This window comes from Sardina pilchardus, chromosome 21 (assembly GCF_963854185.1).
Source record: "Sardina pilchardus chromosome 21, fSarPil1.1, whole genome shotgun sequence".
NCBI lineage: Eukaryota > Metazoa > Chordata > Actinopteri > Clupeiformes > Clupeidae > Sardina > Sardina pilchardus.
In genome coordinates, this window is record NC_085014.1 from 8,430,276 (window position 1) to 8,449,717 (window position 19,442).

Sequence of the window (19,442 nt, forward strand, 5' to 3'; positions counted from 1 at the left end):
CTGCACCATAGAGGTGAGATACACACCATCACTACACCATCACTACACCATCACTGCACCATCAGCCCCTCCATGAAGGGCCTGGCCCTCTCCTACACCATAGAGGTGAGATATACACCATCACCATACAGGTGAACTGAACATTATTATAGTGCACAAACACACAGAGATGCCCCAGTTGTGTTTTATTATATTGCACACACAGATGCTTTAGTTTTATTATATAAGGGATAATGTATAGAACGTTGGTCATTATCGGGAAAATAAGTACCGACAGGGCAAAATAGATGCTTTAGTTTTATTATGTAAGGGATAATGTATAGAAACATTATATAGAAATGTAAAGAAACTTACCACAATGTGTCTTTAGCAATGACGTAGCTACTGTTTCGTGGCTTCCGTTATAGTTCGCTACACAGATAGAACTTCACTGTTTCAGATGTCGCCTGGCAACGCCTTACTAGCTGTCTTTCACTTGCACCGAAGCAGAGTGATATTTCACAAGACCAGAATTAAGACATCCAAGATAAATGTAAGTTATTCAGGATAGTGCGCATTCTCGTTTCTCCCCCAAATAACTCAGGGTTGGAATAAAAAAGACGCAAAAAATAGCGTCATTCACACAAAGTGAACATCCGGTTTTGATATAGACTAACAACGAAGTAAAGTTTCACTTTTCTGAGTGGGGAATCATGACATGACTATTTTTGTAACATAGCGGGAGTAGGTGTGGCAGACCAACTGAATGCAAATTTACGTATGCACCCACACGTGAGAGCTTCCTTGTCTCGGCATGCAACGTCATTAAGAAAGTGCTTGCCACCGCAAGTATGTTTTTAATTATAAGGCCACCATAATTGAAATGATATCCAATATTGGGAAGACATTCTGTTGTGTTTTGCGAGTAAATGCAAGTAGCAAATAGTATATAAATGGAATACAGCTCTTTAAAAATTGAATGACAGCTAGCTGAACCAATCAGATAATGCAATTATCATTAGATTTAACGTAGCTTGGCTGTTAGCCTGGTCGGTACCAGGCTATCTTCAGAGAATAAATTCCCATGGCAATTTATGTAGCATCTCTTTTGTGAAACCAAGTCAAGGGTAAATTCATCCAGGATAACCAAAAAATCCCGGCTTAATCCCTTGTCTAGGTTTTGTGAAATCCCCCTCTGAATTAGAAGCACAAACTCTGTTGCCATTGACAGCGGTCATTATTTTTTTCAAAGGTCCTCTGTCAGAAAATAATGACCAGTAGAACTTTGGGAAATCCCATTCAAGTCAGTCGAGCACTCTACTTGCATTTTGAAGAGCCGTATAATAAAGTATATTATAGTATTTTATTATGCGTCCCCCTTTCTACGTAACAGCAGAAGGTCTCTTCATTCTTAAAAGTAATATTTAAATTAATATTACATGATAATACTAAACAAAGAATATGATATGTAATCAGATCATTTAAATGTCATCAGGGGTTATTTACAGTGATTTACCCTGCCTTGCCTACAGACTACAGGAAGAACGTGGCTCTAACAGTGTTGCTTAGCTGATAAGATTGACATGGTGTACCCTTAGCAAATGTCATGTTGGGGTTAGATTAACAGGTGCGACCTTTTACATTATTCGAAGCTGCTATATATACTCATCATTGAAGGGGTTATGTTTCAAAATGTTCTGCATGTGGGGGAAATGAGTGACACTGCAAAATGATTGACATTTAGTCACTTGAAAATCTATGTGGAAGTAGCACAGCGTATAGGCATTTAGGAGGGAATTCTCCCATGTGCGTAAGGGTGCGCAAGGGTGCGCAAGGGGAAAAAACGCATAACTGCGCATTTCAGCCTGCTGGAGTTCTTCCTAACTCTTCTAAATCTGTTGTTTACGTGCGATGTAGGGACTGCATTCTGTCACTGGCTTCAGCACTTTTCCAGCTATGCACTACTGCGGGCTGTATTAAGGTCGAGCGCCACTTTTTATTTTTAAAGGCCAGCTATTTCATGGATCCAGGATAGGGTTGGGACTTTAGATGAATTTTCATGTTCGACTAATCATAACGTTATTAAACAATTAATCGATTATTTGCTAAATCATGACGTCACATGGCATTCAGAGCCGTGTAAACATTTGCCCCCACTCATCACTCCCACATGTCCAACACGCACACAATTGATATTAATGATGATATTTAAAAAATACCTTTATCAAGAAATAAGTTGTTTACAACAAGTTGTAAACTTTATTTTACATAGCATTATGCCATCCGACGTAGGTCCTATTTGAACATGTAGGCTAGCGATTGCAACGCCCACTGGTCATCTCCGGTGCTGGTTTCGTTTATGGTCGTATGAACATTTTGTTACCTTGCCAGTCGGCTCGTTATCTTATCACTTTTAACTTCACTTGCCGGCAGCTCGCGAGGTAATCGTTCAAACACGGGCTATCCTACTAGTATATTGGTGATTAAACGAAGGAGGAATACCAGTTTAATAGGCTTCTTTTCGTTTAACATGGAGATGCTTCACAAAACATTTCTCCCGCATTCATTAACATAACACACACTTCTCTAACTCCCGCACTTCACGTTCTAACCACAACACTTCCTGCTTACGTTTTACTAGGTACCCCATTCCCATGAGCCCCTAAATAAAGCAGAGGTCTGCACTTCTCCTCGCTCGCTCGCTTCATCTCTGCTTGGTTTTGTCATGCGTGCAAAATACCGGAAAATGTTGCTGTTCTCATATTGCGCGAGACTAGAACGAATATTTATTAGGCATTACTTTTAGTCGAATAAATTCTTAACGAACATTATTCGATATTCGATTATTCATTAACAACCCTAATCCAGGATATTATGCATCCTGATAAAGTTCCTTTGGCCGTTGGAATTAAAATAGCCCCACATCATCACATACCCTTCACCATAGCTAGAGATTGGCATGGTGCTTTTTCCAGTAGGCCTATTAGCCTGTTTGATTTGCATTGAGCTCAGTAAGCATACAATAGCGCCAAAGTCTACGCAGCCGTTAGCATCCAAAGACTGGCTGCGAGAGGCTGAGCCAGCAGGGCTCTCCAGCTCCCCCTGTTGGCCTGGAGTCATAAGTATCTGCATTTCCATTGGGTTATAGTATACCATATTAGGCAAAGTCTGGACTAGCCTACTACAGCAAAAATTAATCTAATCTAATTTAAACCCCGCCGTGCATGGAAGTGTAAACCAGAGCAATGTACATCTCAAGAGTTAATAAACAGCACAGACTAGCTTGCCGTTTGATTTATATATACATGTTGTCTTCTCCTCTTCTGTGCATCTTCAATAGCTCCTAGATCAATGTGATAAATGTGCGTAAATCAATGATTTTCTCTGGCAATGTAGGCTACTGTAATTGTGGTGTTATTCACACCAAGATGTGAAAATTCTGTAATTTGTCAGACATTGTCACGGTAACTAAAAGGGGTGGGAGGTCAGTGCCACTTTGCCTTAGCGCTCCATTTGTCCCCTGCAGCTCACCGTACTGCTGTTCTATATGGTGACGCTGTCTTCAGAAGTAGAGGCCAGATTCACCTCCGCCGAGAGGCAGCTGGAGTACATCACGGTATGCCTCTCCTCTTCTTCTCTGCTCTCGTTTTAGTCAGGCATGCTGATGTCTGCCATGTAGGAAGTGGCAGCTGCATGAGTTGAAACACTAACACATTACATTATTAGCCTCAAAAGGATCATACCCACACAACTTATTGTTGAAATACCATGGCTCCCATTGACCTTAGTGTACTAAGATCTCTCTCTGGTCAGTGTAAAGAAGCTCCAGAGTTTAATGTGCATGTGTGTGTTTTTGTGTGTGTGTCTTCGTGTGTATGTGTGTGCAGGGCTCGAAATTAGCACGCGCCAAGCACGAATAGCGAGTATATTTCTGTACTGGCGGCTGAATTATGGCAGGTAGTGTCGTGTGCCACTCTGATGTGTGGGAAACGGCTGCTTATCAGGCGCTCGTTGTCAGCAATGTCAGCGAATAGGAGACTGGTGTGATGACTTCAGTGAGCTTGTGCACACAGCCCATTATAGGCTAATGATACCAAGCTAACGCTGCCTTCAAAATACTCTAGTTATGGAAAGCATTGTTTAGATTTGGCCAGTAATTTTATCTACTAGCCACTTTTGCTGGTAGGGCAAAACTCAATTTCGACCCCCTGTGTTTGTGTAGGGTTGTGTATCTGAAGCTCCTCGACTGGTGAAGGGGGTTCATATTCCGGAAGGTTGGCCCCAACAAGGTTCCATCACCTTCAAGGACTACAGCATGCGTTACCGTGACAACACGCCCATCGTGCTCAATAGTCTACACCTCACCATCAAGCCCAAAGAGAAGCTCGGCATTGTGGGAAGGACTGGATCTGGTACAACTTAACTAACATTTAAAACACTCACACACCACACACACTCTCTTTCTCTGTCTCTCAAACTTTTACAAACTTTCACAAATGGTCAACCACATATTAACAATGACTGCACCATCTACCCATATCCTTGGGCAGCTGTAATAATAATCACAGTAATTCACCCGATATAACTAGATATCTGTAGACTCTGCAGATTAAACTAGAAATGCAATTCCAAGGAATTACCAGTGCATGAAAATGCAAAAATAGATAGATAATATAGATATGGTTACTAAGGTGTAGCTAGGGTAAACATGGTGGTTGCATAGTTTACAGAGAGTTGATAGTGTGAAGGTAGACAGTTTAAAGATGAAACATTCCAGTTCTAACTTAACTAATCATTTCTATTCATGTTAAAATTTTGATTAGCTAACTTAGCTAATGATTTCTAGCAGTTACGCTAAAAATGCTAATTATGCTAGCAATGCTAACTTTACTAACAATGCTAACCAGGTTGATTAGCTAACTTAATCGATGATTTCTAGCAGCAATGCTAAAAATGCTAACTATGCTAACAATGCTAAATTTGCTAACAATGCTAACCAGGTTGATTAGCTAACTTAGTTGATGATTTTTTGCAGTTATGCTAAAAATGCTAACTATGCTAACAATGCTAACTATGCTAACCATGCTAACTAGCTAACTTGCTAGTGAGGACTTTTATTTTGAAACATTTGTTGCTAGGGTATCCATGGTGGCCACTATCAGGAAACAAGAAGTTACTGCAGTATAATCATGTTGGTTGCTATGGAAACGGTCATAAACACTTAATTTTAATGGTTGCTATGTTGGTTGTTAGGTACATGGAGGTTTCATGTAGTTGACTGGAGGCATAGTGGATGATAACTGACAGTTGGAATGGTTGAACAGTTCAATAGTTGAGTAGTTTCAATGGTTAAATGATTTAATAGTGTATTATTGCAGTGAGGACTTTTATTTTGAAACAGTTGTGGACAGAGGAAACAGTTTAACAGGATATGTGTAGTCTTCAGAGAGATTGTATGCTTATAGCCAGAGAAACTGACAGTTGATACAGGTGTAATCAATTTAACTGGCTAGTCTTAAGAGAGCCAGAGTGTATATGCTTGAAGCCTGAGACAGAGTAAATAATTTAAAAGTTGAATGTAGTCTAATTAATGTTGATAGACAGAGAGTTTAATGGATGTTGATAGACAGTTTAATGGGTGGATGAGTGAATGGTCTGAAGAAGATGAATGGATAGAAAGTTGGATGGAATGTGCCTTATATTCTTGTAGAATGGAGAGACACAGCTCTCTACTGAGAGTAGTGGATACAGATTCAGGTGTAATCAATTTAACTGGCTAGTCTTAAGAGAGCCAGGGTGTGCTCTTAAAGCCTGAGACAGAGTAGATTGTTTAAAAGTTGAATGTAGATCGTCTAATTGATGTTGATAGGCAGACTGTTTAGAATGGGTGGATGAGTGAATGGTTTGAAGAAGATGAATGGATAGAAAGTTGGATGGAATTAGGAAGACTTATGTTGATACAGTTGATACAGGGGAACAGAAAATGTAGTCTCAAGAGAGCCAGTGTGCCTGAGAGAGAGAGAGAGCTGCTGCACCTGGACTGGCCACCTGGCGTAACATTCTAATTGCTGCCGTGATGTCATAATGAGCAATGTTAAGTCTATGGGGAAATAGCTCAATGTTAAATCTATGGGGAAATCGTTTTTTAATTCATAGTTTAAAAAGTATAAAAGTTAAAAAGTTGAAAAATACAAAGCAGACATGGCATAAGCAAGACCTACGCAACAACGTTTGAATGAAGTTTCTACGTTAAACGGTTCAAGCTGAATTGCGTACGTTAGAAGAAGAACTAGAAATGCAATTCCAAGGAATTACCAGTGCATGAAAATGCAAAAATAGATAGATAATGTAGATATGGTTACTAAGGTGTAGCTAGGGTAAACATGGTGGTTGCATAGTTTACAGAGAGTTGATAGTGTGAAGGTAGACAGTTTAAAGATGAAACGTTCCAGTTCTAACTTAACTAATGATTTCTATTCATGTTAAAATGTTGATTAGCTAAATTAGCTAATGATTTCTAGCAGTTACGCTAAAAATGTTTATTATGCTAGCAATGCTAACTTTACTAACAATGCTAACCAGGTTGATTAGCTAACTTAACCGATGATTTCTAGCAGTAATGCTAAAAATGCCAACTATGCTAACAATGCTAAATTTGCTAACAATGCTAACCAGGTTGATTAGCTAACTTAGTTGATGATTTTTTGCAGTTATGCTAAAAATGCTAACTATGCTAACAATGCTAACTAGCTAACTTGCTAGTGAGGACTTTTATTTTGAAACATTTGTTGCTAGGGTATCCATGGTGGCCACTATCAGGAAACAAGAAGTTACTGCAGTATAATCATGTTGGTTGCTATGGAAACGGTCATAAACACTTAATTTTAATGGTGGCTATGTTGGTTGCTAGGTACATGGAGGTTTCATGTAGTTGACTGGAGGCATAGTGGATGATAACTGACAGTTGGAATGGTTGAACAGTTCAATAGTTGAGTAGTTTCAGTGGTTAAATGATTTAATAGTGTATTATTGCAGTGAGGACCTTTATTTTGAAACAGTTGTGGACAGAGGAAGTAGTGAAACAGGATCTGTAGTCTTAATGAGATTGTATGCTTAAAGCCTGAGACAGAAGGTGCCTCTCATATAGCGTTTACGCGTCCTCTCTCGCTCCTCACTGATCTACATAAAGAATGATGGAGCGGCAACAATGGGATAGTCTAGCCCTTCTTCTATCTTTCTTTATGTAGATCATTGAGGATCGAGGAGCGAGGGAGGACATATAAACGCTGCTTGAGAGGGACCCACAGTAAATACTTTAAAAGTTGTATGTAGATAGTCTAATTAATGTTGATAGACAGAATGTTTCATGGATGTTGATAGGCAGATTGTTTAATAGATATTGATTGACAGTTTAATGGGTGGATGAGTGAATGGTCTGAAGAAGATGAATGGATAGAAGGTTGGATGGAATGTGCCTTATATTCTTGTTAAGAGAGACACTGATACAGCTCTCTGAGAGTAGTTGATACAGGTGTAATCAATTTAACTGGCTAGTCTTAAGAGAACCAGAGTGTGCTTGAAGCCTGAGACAGAGTAAATCATTTAAAAGTTGAATGTAGATAGTCTAGTTAATGTTGATAGACAGAGAGTTTAATGGATGTTGATAGACAGATTGTTTAATAGATGTTGATAGACAGTTTAATGGGTGGATGAGTGAATGGTCTGAAGAAGATGAATGGATAGAAAGTTGGATTGAATTTGCCTTATATTCTTGTAGAGTGGAGAGACACAGCTCTCTACTGAGAGTAGTGGATACAGATACAGGTGTAATCAATTTAACTGGCTAGTCTTAAGAGAGCCAGAGTGTAAGCCTGAGACAGAGTAGATTGTTTAAAAGTTGAATGTAGATCGTCTAATTGATGTTGATAGGCAGACTGTTTAGAATGGGTGGATGAGTGAATGGTTTGAAGAAGATGAATGGATAGAAAGTTGGATGGAATTAGGAAGACTTATGTTGATACAGTTGATACAGGGAACAGAAAATGTAGTCTCAAGAGCCTGAGAGAAAGAGAGAGCTGCTGCACCTGGACTGGCCACCTGGCGTAAGATTCTAATTGCTGCCGTGATGTCATAATGAGCAATGTTAAGTCTATTGGGGGAAATTGTAATAGTTTTTAACTAATAGTTTAAAAAGTATAAAAGTTACAAAGTTGAAAAATACATTGCCCACATCGCGTAAGTAAGACCTACGGGACAAAAGTTGAATGAAGTTTCTACGTTAAGCGGTTGAAGCTGAATTGCGTGCGTTAGAAGAAGAACTAGAAATGCAATTCCAAGGAATTACCAGTGCATGAAAATGCAAAAATAGATAGATAATGTAGATATGGTTACTAAGGTGTAGCTAGGGTAAACATGGTGGGTTGCATAGTTTACAGAGAGTTGATAGTGTGAAGGTAGACTGTTTAAAGATGAAACATTCCAGTTCTAACTTAACTAATGATTTTTATTCATGTTAAAATGTTGATTAGCTAACTTAGCTAATGATTTCTAGCAGTTATGTTAAAAATGCTAATTATACTAGCAATGCTAACTTTATTAACAATGCTAACCAGGCTGATTAGCTAACTTAACCGATGATTTGTAGCAGTAATGTTAAAAATGCTAACTATGCTAACAATGCTAAATTTGCTAACTTAAGTGATGATTTCTAGCAGTAATGTTAAAAATGCTAACTATGCTAACAATGCTAAATTTGCCAACAATGCTAACCAGGTGGATTAGCTAACTTAGTTGATATTTTTTTACAGTTATGCTAAAAATGCTAACAATGCTAACTATGCTAACTAGCTAACTTGCTAGTGAGGACTTTTATTTTGAAACATTTGTTGCTAGGGTATCCATGGTGGCCACTATCAGGAAACAAGAAGTTACTGCAGTATAATCATGATGGTTGCTATGGAAACGGTCATAAACACTTAATTTTAATGGTTGCTATGTTGGTTGCTAGGTACATGGAGGTTTCATGTAGTTGACTGGAGGCATAGTGGATGATAACTGACAGTTGGAATGGTTGAACAGTTCAATAGTTGAGTAGTTTCAATGGTTAAATGATTTAATAGTGTATTATTACAGTGAGGACTTTTATTTTGAAACAGTTGTGGACAGAGGAAACAGTTTACAGGATATGTAGTCTTCAGAGAGATTGTATGCTTAAAGCCTGAGAAAATGACAGTTGGTGCCCAGGTGGCCGGCCACCTGGCGTAAGATTCTAATTGCTGCCGTGATGTCATAAAGAGCAATGTTAAGTCTATGGGGGAAATTGTAATAGTTTTTAACTAATAGTTTAAAAAGTATAAAAGTTACAAAGTTGATATATACATTGCCCACATCGCGTAAGTAAGATCTACGTAACACAGTTTGAATGAAGTTTCTACGTTAAACGGTTCAAGCTGAATTGCGTGCGTTAGAAGAAGAACTAGAAATGCAATTCCAAGGAATTACCAGTGCATGAAAATGCAAAAATAGATAGATCATGTAGATATGGTTACTAAGGTGTAGCTAGGGTAAACATGGTGGTTGCATAGTTTACAGAGAGTTGATAGTGTGAAGGTAGACAGTTTAAAGATTAAACATTCCAGTTCTAACTTAACTAATGATTTTTATTCATGTTAAAATGTTGATTAGCTAACTTAACCGATGATTTCTAGCAGTAATGCTAAAAATGCTAACTATGCTAACAATGCTAAATTTGCTAACAATGCTAACCAGGTTGATTAGCTAACTTAGTTGATGATTTTTTGCAGTTATGCTAAAAATGCTAGCTATGCTAACCATGCTAACTAGCTAACTTGCTAGTGAGGACTTTTATTTTGAAACATTTGTTGCTAGGGTATCCATGGTGGCCACTATCAGGAAACAAGAAGTTACTGCAGTAAAATTATGTTGGTTGCTATGGAAACAGTCATAAACACTTCATTTTAATGGTTGCTATGTTGGTTGCTAGGTACATGGAGGTTTCATGTAGTTGACTGGAGGCATAGTGGATGATAACTGACAGTTGGAATGGTTGAACAGTTCAATAGTTGAGTAGTTTCAATGGTTAAATGATTTAATAGTGTATTATTGCAGTGAGGACCTTTATTTTGAAACAGTTGTGGACAGAGGAAGTAGTGAAACAGGATCTGTAGTCTTAATGAGATTGTATGCTTAAAGCCTGAGACAGAAGGTGCCTCTCATAGCGTTTACGCGTCCTCTCTCGCTCCTCACTGATCTACATAAAGAATGATGGAGCGGCAACAATGGGATAGTCTAGCCCTTCTTCTATCTTTCTTTATGTAGATCATTGAGGATCGAGGAGCGAGGGAGGACATATAAACGCTGCTTGAGAGGGACCCACAGTAAATACTTTAAAAGTTGTATGTAGATAGTCTAATTAATGTTGATAGACAGAATGTTTAATGGATGTTGATAGGCAGATTGTTTAATAGATATTGATTGACAGTTTAATGGGTGGATGAGTGAATGGTCTGAAGAAGATGAATGGATAGAAGGTTGGATGGAATGTGCCTTATATTCTTGTTAAGAGAGACACTGATACAGCTCTCTTAGAGTAATTGACACAGGTGTAATCAATTTAACTGGCTAGTCTTAAGAGAGCCAGAGTAGGCTACTCTTAAAGCCTGAGACAGAGTAAATAATTTAAAAGTTGAATGTAGATAGTCTAATTAATGTTGATAGACAGAGAGTTTAATGGATGTTGATAGACAGATTGTTTAATAGATGTTGATAGACAGTTTAATGGGTGGATGAGTGAATGGTCTGAAGAAGATGAATGGATAGAATGTTAGATGGAATGTGCCTTATATTCTTGTAGAATGGAGAGACACAGCTCTCTACTGAGAGTAGTGGATACAGATACAGGTGTAATCAATTTAACTGGCTAGTCTTAAGAGAGCCAGCCTGAGACAGAGTAGATTGTTTAAAAGTTCAATGTAGAGCGTCTAATTGATGTTGTTGATAGGCAGACTGTTTAGAATGGGTGGATGAGTGAATGGTTTGAAGAAGATGAATGGATATAAAGTTGGATGGAATTAGGAGGACTTATTTTGATATTGTTGTGCGCAGAGGATACAGGGGAACAGAATATGTAGTCTTCAGAGAGGAGCCTGAGAGAAACTGACAGTTGGTGCCCAGGTGGCTGACCAGCTGGGGTAACATTCTAATTGCTGCCGTGATGTCATAATGAGCAATGTTAAGTCTATGGGGAAATTGTTAATAGTTTTTAATTTATAGTTTAAAAAGTATAAAAGTTACAAAGTTAAAAAATACATTGCGCTGATGTCCTAAGCAAGACCTTCGTAACACAGTTTGAATGAAGTTTCTAAGTTAAACGGTTCAAGCTGAATTGCGTGCGTTAGAAGAAGAACTAGAAATGCAATTCCAAGGAATTACCAGTGCATGAAAATGCAGAAATAGATAGATAATGTAGATATGGTTACTAAGGTGTAGCTAGGGTAAACATGGTGGTTGCATAGTTTACAGAGAGTTGATAGTGTGAAGGTAGACTGTTTCAAGATGAAACATTCCAGTTCTAACTTAACTAATGATTTCTATTCATGTTAAAATGTTGATTAGCTAACTTAGCTAATGATTTCTAGCAGTTATGCTAAAAATGTTAATTATGCTAGCAATGCTAACCAGGTTGATTAGCTAACTTAACCAATGATTTCTAGCAGCAATGCTAAAAATGCTAACTATGCTAACAATGCTAAATTTGCTAACAATGCTAACTAGGTTGATTAGCTAACTTAGTTGATGATTTTTTTGCAGTTATGCTAAAAATGCTAACTATGCTAAAAATGTTAACTATGCTAACAATGCTAACTATGCTAACAATGCTAACTAGCTAACTTGCTAGTGAGGACTTTTATTTTGAAACATTTGTTGCTAGGGTATCCATGGTGGCCACTATCAGGAAACAAGAAGTTACTGCAGTAAAATCATGTTGGTTGCTATGGAAACGGTCATAAACGCTTAATTTGAATGGTTGCTATGTTGGTTGCTAGGTACATGGAGGTTTCATGTAGTTGACTGGAGGCATAGTGGATGATAACTGACAGTTGGAATGGTTGAACAGTTCAATAGTTGAGTAGTTTCAATGGTTAAATGATTTAATAGTGTATTATTGCAGTGAGGACTTTTATTTTGAAACAGTTGTGGACAGAGGAAACAGTTAACAGGATATGTAGTCTTCTGAGAGACTGTATGCTTAAAGCCAGAGAAACTGACAGTTGGTGCCCAGGTGGCCGGCCACCTGGCCTAAGATTCTAATTGCTGCCGTGATGTCATAATGAGCAATGTTAAGTCTATGGGGGAAATTGTAATAGTTTTTAACTAATAGTTTAAAAAGTATAAAAGTTACAAAGTTGAAAAATACAAAGCAGGCATGGCATAAGCAAGACCTACGCAACAACGTTTGAATGAAGTTTCTACGTTAAACGGTTGAAGCTGAATTGGCTGCGTTAGAAGAAGAAGTTTAATAAGAAGACTTGGAATAACAGTATAGTGCATTTTCATGCACTATAATAATAAGAAGTAGTAGAAGAAGATGAAGAAGAAGCCTAGGGATAACAGTACAGTGCATTTTCATGCACTGTAATAATAAGAAGAAGATGAAGAAGTTGAAGACTAGGAAGAACAGTACAGTGCACTTTCATGCACTGTAATAAGAAGCCTAGGAAGAACAGTACAGTGCATTTTCATGCACTGTAATAAGAATACTTTGGAAGAACAGTATAGTGCATTTTCATGCACTATAATTAAGTGTAAAGACATCAGGAAAACAATTATTATAACAGCTAAGTACAGTACGTCTATGAACAGTATGAAATAATGAAAGATACAATTATATCTGCTATATTATCTACAAACAGAATGTGTGTGTGTGTGTGTGTGTGTGTGTGTGTGTGTGTGTGTGTGTGTGTTTGTGTGTGTGTGTGTGTGTGTGTGTGTGTGTGCGTGTGCGTTTTTGCTTGTAGGTAAGTCGTCTCTGGGCGTGGCATTGTTCCGCCTGTCTGAGCCAGCAGGGGGCACTGTGCTGATAGATGATGTGAACACCAGTTCCATCGGCCTGCAGGACCTCAGGAGTCAGCTGTCCGTCATCCCACAGGACCCAGTGCTCTTCATAGGAACAGTCAGGTAGGGCACCTTCACACACACACACACATACACACACATAGATAGTGTGAACCACAAACAGGACAAGAGAGATGAAGAGGATAACTAACAGATCAATTTGTTGCGTGTGTGTGTGTGTGTGTGTGTGTGTGTGTGTGTGTGTGTGTGTGCGGCTACAGTTGGGGCATTTTGAATGTCATCTGAAAGTTGGTTTCAGAGCTGAGCTGAAAAAGCTGTTAAAAGCTGCTTCTCCATGTTTAGTTCTAACAGCAGGTTTTACTAACAGGTGTTTCTCCTCCTGAGCCCTGAGGGGAGGACAAGGTGTGTACTCAAGCTGAAGCATGAAGCTGAAGCTGTGTGCTGAAGCATGTCTGATACATATTTATGTCCTGCTCCATTTACTGATTTATGAACAAGCAGTAGTGCTTTAACACTCCAAGTGTCAATTCTGTGACTTACTGAATTGGAGTAATGTGGTAAGAATGAGATTTTCTGAATCATGTTTTTGACATCAGCCCTCTAAATTGTGTGTGTGTGTGTGTGTGTGTGTGTGTGTGTGTATGTTGCAGGCATAACCTAGACCCGTTTGATAAGTACAGCGATGAGGAGATCTGGCATGCGGTGGAGAGGACCTACATGAAGCCCACAGTACGTCTCTCTGCTGGTGATGATGAAATGTCATCAAAGATGGGTTCACAGCTCTATTGAGTCACATATTGAGTTTACGAGTAAAAACAGTGTTTATGGATTTTATACATTCTAGATTCATACAGCTATATTCTCCAAAAGCAAAAAGAAAAGTGTTCGGTTCCACTCACGCATATAAGAATCTCACATATGAAAAGCATAAAGACAAACCTACACTCACGTTTAAATGACGAAAGCCTCAATGCTTGCATGAAGCTTCACCTCACTGAATATGAGCCAGACTACAAGCCCATCAGCAGCAGCTATTAGCTGGCAGGCCTGTTCAATTTGGCTAATGACATGTCAGATAATGTAGTGTTGTGTTGTTAACTCTGATGTTACGTTGCATACCAAGGACACTGGGGAAAAAGGGGGTGGTGTTTAGCCTGCATGAGAAGCCTGAAGATCTAAACTTCTGTCATGACAATTCACATTTCAAGTTACTTGCCCATTCATTTTAAAACTTGTAGAAAACATTAAAAAAAAAAAAAAAAAAACTCTGTTGAATGAAAGTAACTGTTAACTATCCAAACAATTTCAAGTAACCGGCTTTTATGCTGCTCTTCTGAATTTCAAAAAAGATATTTAGGTAAAAGTGGCTCTCCATGCAAAACATTTCCCGACCCCTGCTATAGAGAGATGTTTCGAGGGTGCATATATTGAGCATAACCGTATGAGATGACCTATATATAACAGTGGGAGCATGTACAGAGACAAAAAGCCACAGAACAGACCCTTGTTGGAGTGGTCAAGATGGCTGATGCCCAGAGTACTTCCCTTGGTGCATGACTACATGCTGGTTATAATGATGATGAGGTCAGAAGTGTCTGCATGTCTGTGTCAGATTACACAGCTCCCTGAGGGTGTGTCTGTTTATGTGTGTGTGTGTGTGTGTGTGTGTGTGTGTGTGTGTGTGTGTGTGTGTGTGTGTGTGTGTATGACAGATCTCAAAGCTCCCTGAGGGTCTAGGGGCTCCAGTGGTGGAAAATGGAGAAAACTTCTCAGTGGGGGAGAGACAGCTGCTGTGTATGGCCAGAGCACTGCTGAGGAACTCTAGAGTAAGAACACACACACACACACACACACACACACACACACACACACACACACACACACACACACACACACACACACACACACACTCACACACTGGGGGGAGACAGCTGCTGTGTATGGCCAGAGTACTGCTGAGGAATTCTAGAAAAAGAACCCACTCACACGCATACTCATCACACACACACACACACACTCTCTCACACATACATAAGCACACTCTTTCACAAACATACTCACACACACACACACACACACACACACACACACACACACACTCTCTCACTCTCTCACACACACACGCACACTCATTCACATACATACTCACACACACACACACACACACACACACACACACACACACACACACACATACACTCACTGACAGTGTTTTCCTCCTCAGATCATCTTGCTGGATGAGGCCACAGCCTCTATTGACTCAGAGACGGACTCTCTGGTGCAGCAGACCATCCGGGAGGCCTTCAGGGACTGCACTGTCCTGACCATCGCCCACCGCATCAACACCGTCCTGCAGAGTGACCGCATCCTCGTCATGGACAATGGACAGGTACACACACACAAACGCACACACACACAAACACAAACACGCACACACACACACACACGCACACACACACACACACACACACACACACACACACACACACACATATATACAGTAACACACACTGCACCATCCTCACTCACTATAGCCCACTACATCAACATGTCCTACAACATGTCCCGACTGCGTTCTCATCATGGACAACTGACACAGACACACACACACACACACACACAGGTACACATACACACATGTACACCACATTTTTTTTAACCTTCTGTCGTGCAAAATTCTGGGTATTGAGCTCAGTTGTAAACATTGCTGTCCTCTTGTTATAAACGTGCCATAATCTGTGTCGTGTCCTCTTGTGTCAGGTGGCAGAGCTGGACCCCCCACAGGTTCTGTTGCAGCGGCCAAACTCTCTCTTCTCCTCCCTGCTGGCAGCAGCCAACCAAGTCAACACGTGATGAAGGACACACACACACACACACACACACACACACACACACACACACACACGCAGACACACACACACTTCTTCAGATCCATCTGCATATTGACTGCACCCTGTAATGTTTTTGAATGTCTTTCAATTATTCTATTTTATGTACTTTACATATTCATTTTGCCCATTGCTTACACATTAGTGTTGTCCCAATTCCAAAATTACAATACAATACAATACCTGCCATAAATATCCCGCAGAAATCTTAAAATATCTGGAAACGAGGATGCAGATGTTGAATTTGTGCACTTTTGTAGTGTGCAGGTCAATTCTGGGTTTTAATCAACTCTATTATTTGTATAGTGTAAGTCCTATATTTTTTGTTATAGTTGATTTTCATTGTGTGTTGTGTTATGACAACACATTACCTTTAAATAGCCAAATTAGGCTAGATCAAGGTCAGTGTTCAAATGACTATATGCAAATCACTCAATGCTATGCAGAATTGCTGCTAGGCCATCTGATGTAGGCTACCCTCGGGTGTTTTTGGGATATGGGATATGGGGGGGAGAAGATATTCACACACCGTCTTCTTTGCTCCCAGCGTGATTTAATAAGTATGTTTCAACCACTCAGGTCAGGTACACCATTACCTGTTGCAATACGTGTGTGTGTGCATTCATACATTATGTCTATACATTCATAGTTAACACTATTTGCTACCACATTTAGCCTAAGCCACTGTTATTGTCAGGACTCCACACACTTCAGTGCTGTGCTGTGCTGTGGGCTTTAAGGAGCGCATTTCCTGTAGCCTATCCTACATCTTGGAGATAATTATTGAACAAATTGCAGTCTATATGACAAACATTACCAGTACTGACAGAATATTAAAAAGATTGTTTGCAAGTTATGGTTAAGCTACAGTATACTGGCATGAACATTGGGCTTTCATCGTGTTAGCACACTATGATCACAGTCGTTATGTCTCGTCAAAATTCACTGATGAAGGAAGGTTCACTTTAGAATAAATCACACTTGGTTCTCTTAGGCTATAGGCCTAGCCAGTAACTGAGATGAACTGTGCACTGATCATGCAGTGGTGTTTTCTATAGCCTTCAACTTTCCGTTAACCTGTCGCTCTTTGAACTCGTTGGGATATGTCTGAGGTGCTTAGCCAAGTTCTATGCGTAGCCTACTTCCCCTTGAATGGCTTTATTTTACTGAAGAGCCTCGGTGCTAGCCTGGCTTCACCCTCCTCTGGACTTCCGCTCAGTTTTCATTTCCCTGGAGTACATTGTCTGGTTCTGTGGTATGTTCGTGGATTTTCTCTGGCCAAAAGTGTGCAGGTACAATCACCGAACAGAGGGAGTAGCTGAGAACGATGATGTTGAGGTTGTGCGCTAGTTTGAGCATGACGTACAGTATGTCAAAACCAAACGTTAGCGATTAGTTATGGCAGGTCCAGAGTGGCTCTGAGCAGATCCAATAGTTTTAAACTTCAACCTGCATTCAAGAAAGTTAACGCTTGGCAATGGAAAGTGGTCAGACTCTCTGTACATTATGAAATATGTACGAGTTTGGTAGGATTTTTTATCCATAAACTGAGGACTGTTGATGTTTACTGCACACTTAGTCCCCCAGAGCTGAGTGGGAGCGGTCCACACAGACAAAGAACGCCATTATTTTGATATAGTATCCATTCTAAACACATCAGAAATCGTATCTCTTTTTTTTGTTGTTTTTGTTGTTGTTTTTTTCTGTGAGGGCATCGTGATATCTTTCTATTGGTACACCGTGCAACACTATTATACATAATTTGCAGAATATGGATGATTATGTCAAAACTCACACACAACGCAATAAGTCATAGCACATGGAGATGCAACAACTCACATACATGCACATACAGTATACTGTCAGTGAAACACTAATCAAAACCGAACAATCCTTTCAACAAATCTGATTAATGCAACAAAACCAAACACACGTGCACCAGCTGAATGACTCAGCAGCAGCACACTGATGTGCTTCATGCAAAACACTGTGATCTTTACTGTCTGTATTGTATTTTTATATTGCCCTTTGGTGCGTTTATTTGCTTTTGTAAAGCACATGGAATTGCCCCTGTATGAAATGCGCTGTATAAATAAACTTGCCTTGACTTGCCTTGCCTTGCCTTGTCTTACTGTGTGGCCCCAAGCAGTTTGGTGACAGAAGCTGTGTCTCATTCCAGGGGCTGCGTGGTTCTAAGGCCGGATTCGTAGACCGGTTGCGTCATAGTGGCGCGCCTAGTACTGTCCCATTCCGTGGGCTCCTTCGAATCCGGCCGACAAACCCACCCTTCTTTTCCCCGAAACGGAGTGTGCATCGGATGTATGCTTCGCGGCCTACCTGGCCACCAAAATTCGATACGTTTATGACGTTTCATTGAGTTTCATTGAGTTGGCGAGATAGTCGGCAGAGGAGTATACACGTTTAAACATTTAATAAACGTTATAATAATATTTAAATGAAGTTATTATATATTTTCAGTTAAGTCTCAGTTTCAAAATAACTTTTTGAAATGTGAACTATGCTTAAATGATGTCGCCGATTTCCGTAGGCTATCAAAATAATCACTTCCTAAATAAAGCTCAAACATTGGCCTTTCACTTTCAAATGGTTTATCAAGTCATAGCCTATGCCAATTAACATTATGCTCAGATAATCACTAGTGAGTATAGGCCTAGGCTAGTCTATTATAGGCTAATTGGTTCCCACTAAGATCGTTATTAAACATCACATGGAAAGAATCGTAATGTTAGTTGATGCCGTTTGCATAAAGTCCAAGGGTGAATGACATCCACCAAATGTTTCTTAAAGCATTTGTTGGTGACATCTAGCCTAATGGAAACTAGATTAAATTTGATAGATTACAAATGTGTCCCTAGCAAATTAAGTAGCAAATACAATTCCATCAGTTCAAAAAAAATGTGTAGCCTGAATTAACCACAGCCTGCACACACGATGCCGCTGGAGAGTTTTCGTGTAGGCTATATAATCAGTAGCCTAGCCTAAGCCTAATGAAAGCAAGTCTGATCACTAATTGTAAACCTGCAATAATAGAATGTCTAACGTAGAAAGAGAGAGAGAGAGAGCGAGAGAGAGAGAGAGAGAGAAGGAGTGCTGCGTTGGGTCGCTTAATTAAAGTAAAAAACAGCTCTTCGGGAACGGACAAAAATAGAATTGAAACAAACTGCGATTGTCCTGTATGTAAAGTTTCTTGGTGATAAAGTTTGTAGAAGGCAGTAGGCTAGTCAGAGGTCCGAGGCACACCGATTAAGTGAAAACATTTTTTAAAATCCTTTATTTCATTGGATAAAGTTAGCGCGTTTCGACTTAAATATGAGAGCGCATCTTCTGCCGTTATATGAGACTGCCCTTCAACAGGAGCGGGTCTTCCTCAGGGCAATCCAATAGAGTAACTATACTTTGTCGATCTATTTTATGTGGCAAATGCATGTGATGCTTTGTGCATGATCGAGATATGAAAAG

The 19,442-nt window shown here is 39.6% G+C and overlaps 1 protein-coding gene across 1 annotated transcript in view; it reads left to right on the plus strand.

Annotated features, from left to right (window-relative positions):
• The window catches only part of LOC134069484 (ATP-binding cassette sub-family C member 12-like), a 36,660-nt gene extending 18,581 nt beyond the window's left edge, over positions 1-18,079 (plus strand). The window contains exons 23-29 of the mRNA XM_062525448.1: positions 3,506-3,595; positions 4,202-4,391; positions 13,017-13,176; positions 13,725-13,803; positions 14,787-14,900; positions 15,299-15,463; positions 15,835-18,079. Coding sequence (XP_062381432.1) covers positions 3,506-3,595; positions 4,202-4,391; positions 13,017-13,176; positions 13,725-13,803; positions 14,787-14,900; positions 15,299-15,463; positions 15,835-15,927 — 891 coding nt within the window. The 3' untranslated portion in view covers positions 15,928-18,079. The remainder of the gene's footprint in view (positions 1-3,505; positions 3,596-4,201; positions 4,392-13,016; positions 13,177-13,724; positions 13,804-14,786; positions 14,901-15,298; positions 15,464-15,834) is intronic.
• The last annotated feature ends 1,363 nt before the right edge of the window (positions 18,080-19,442 follow it).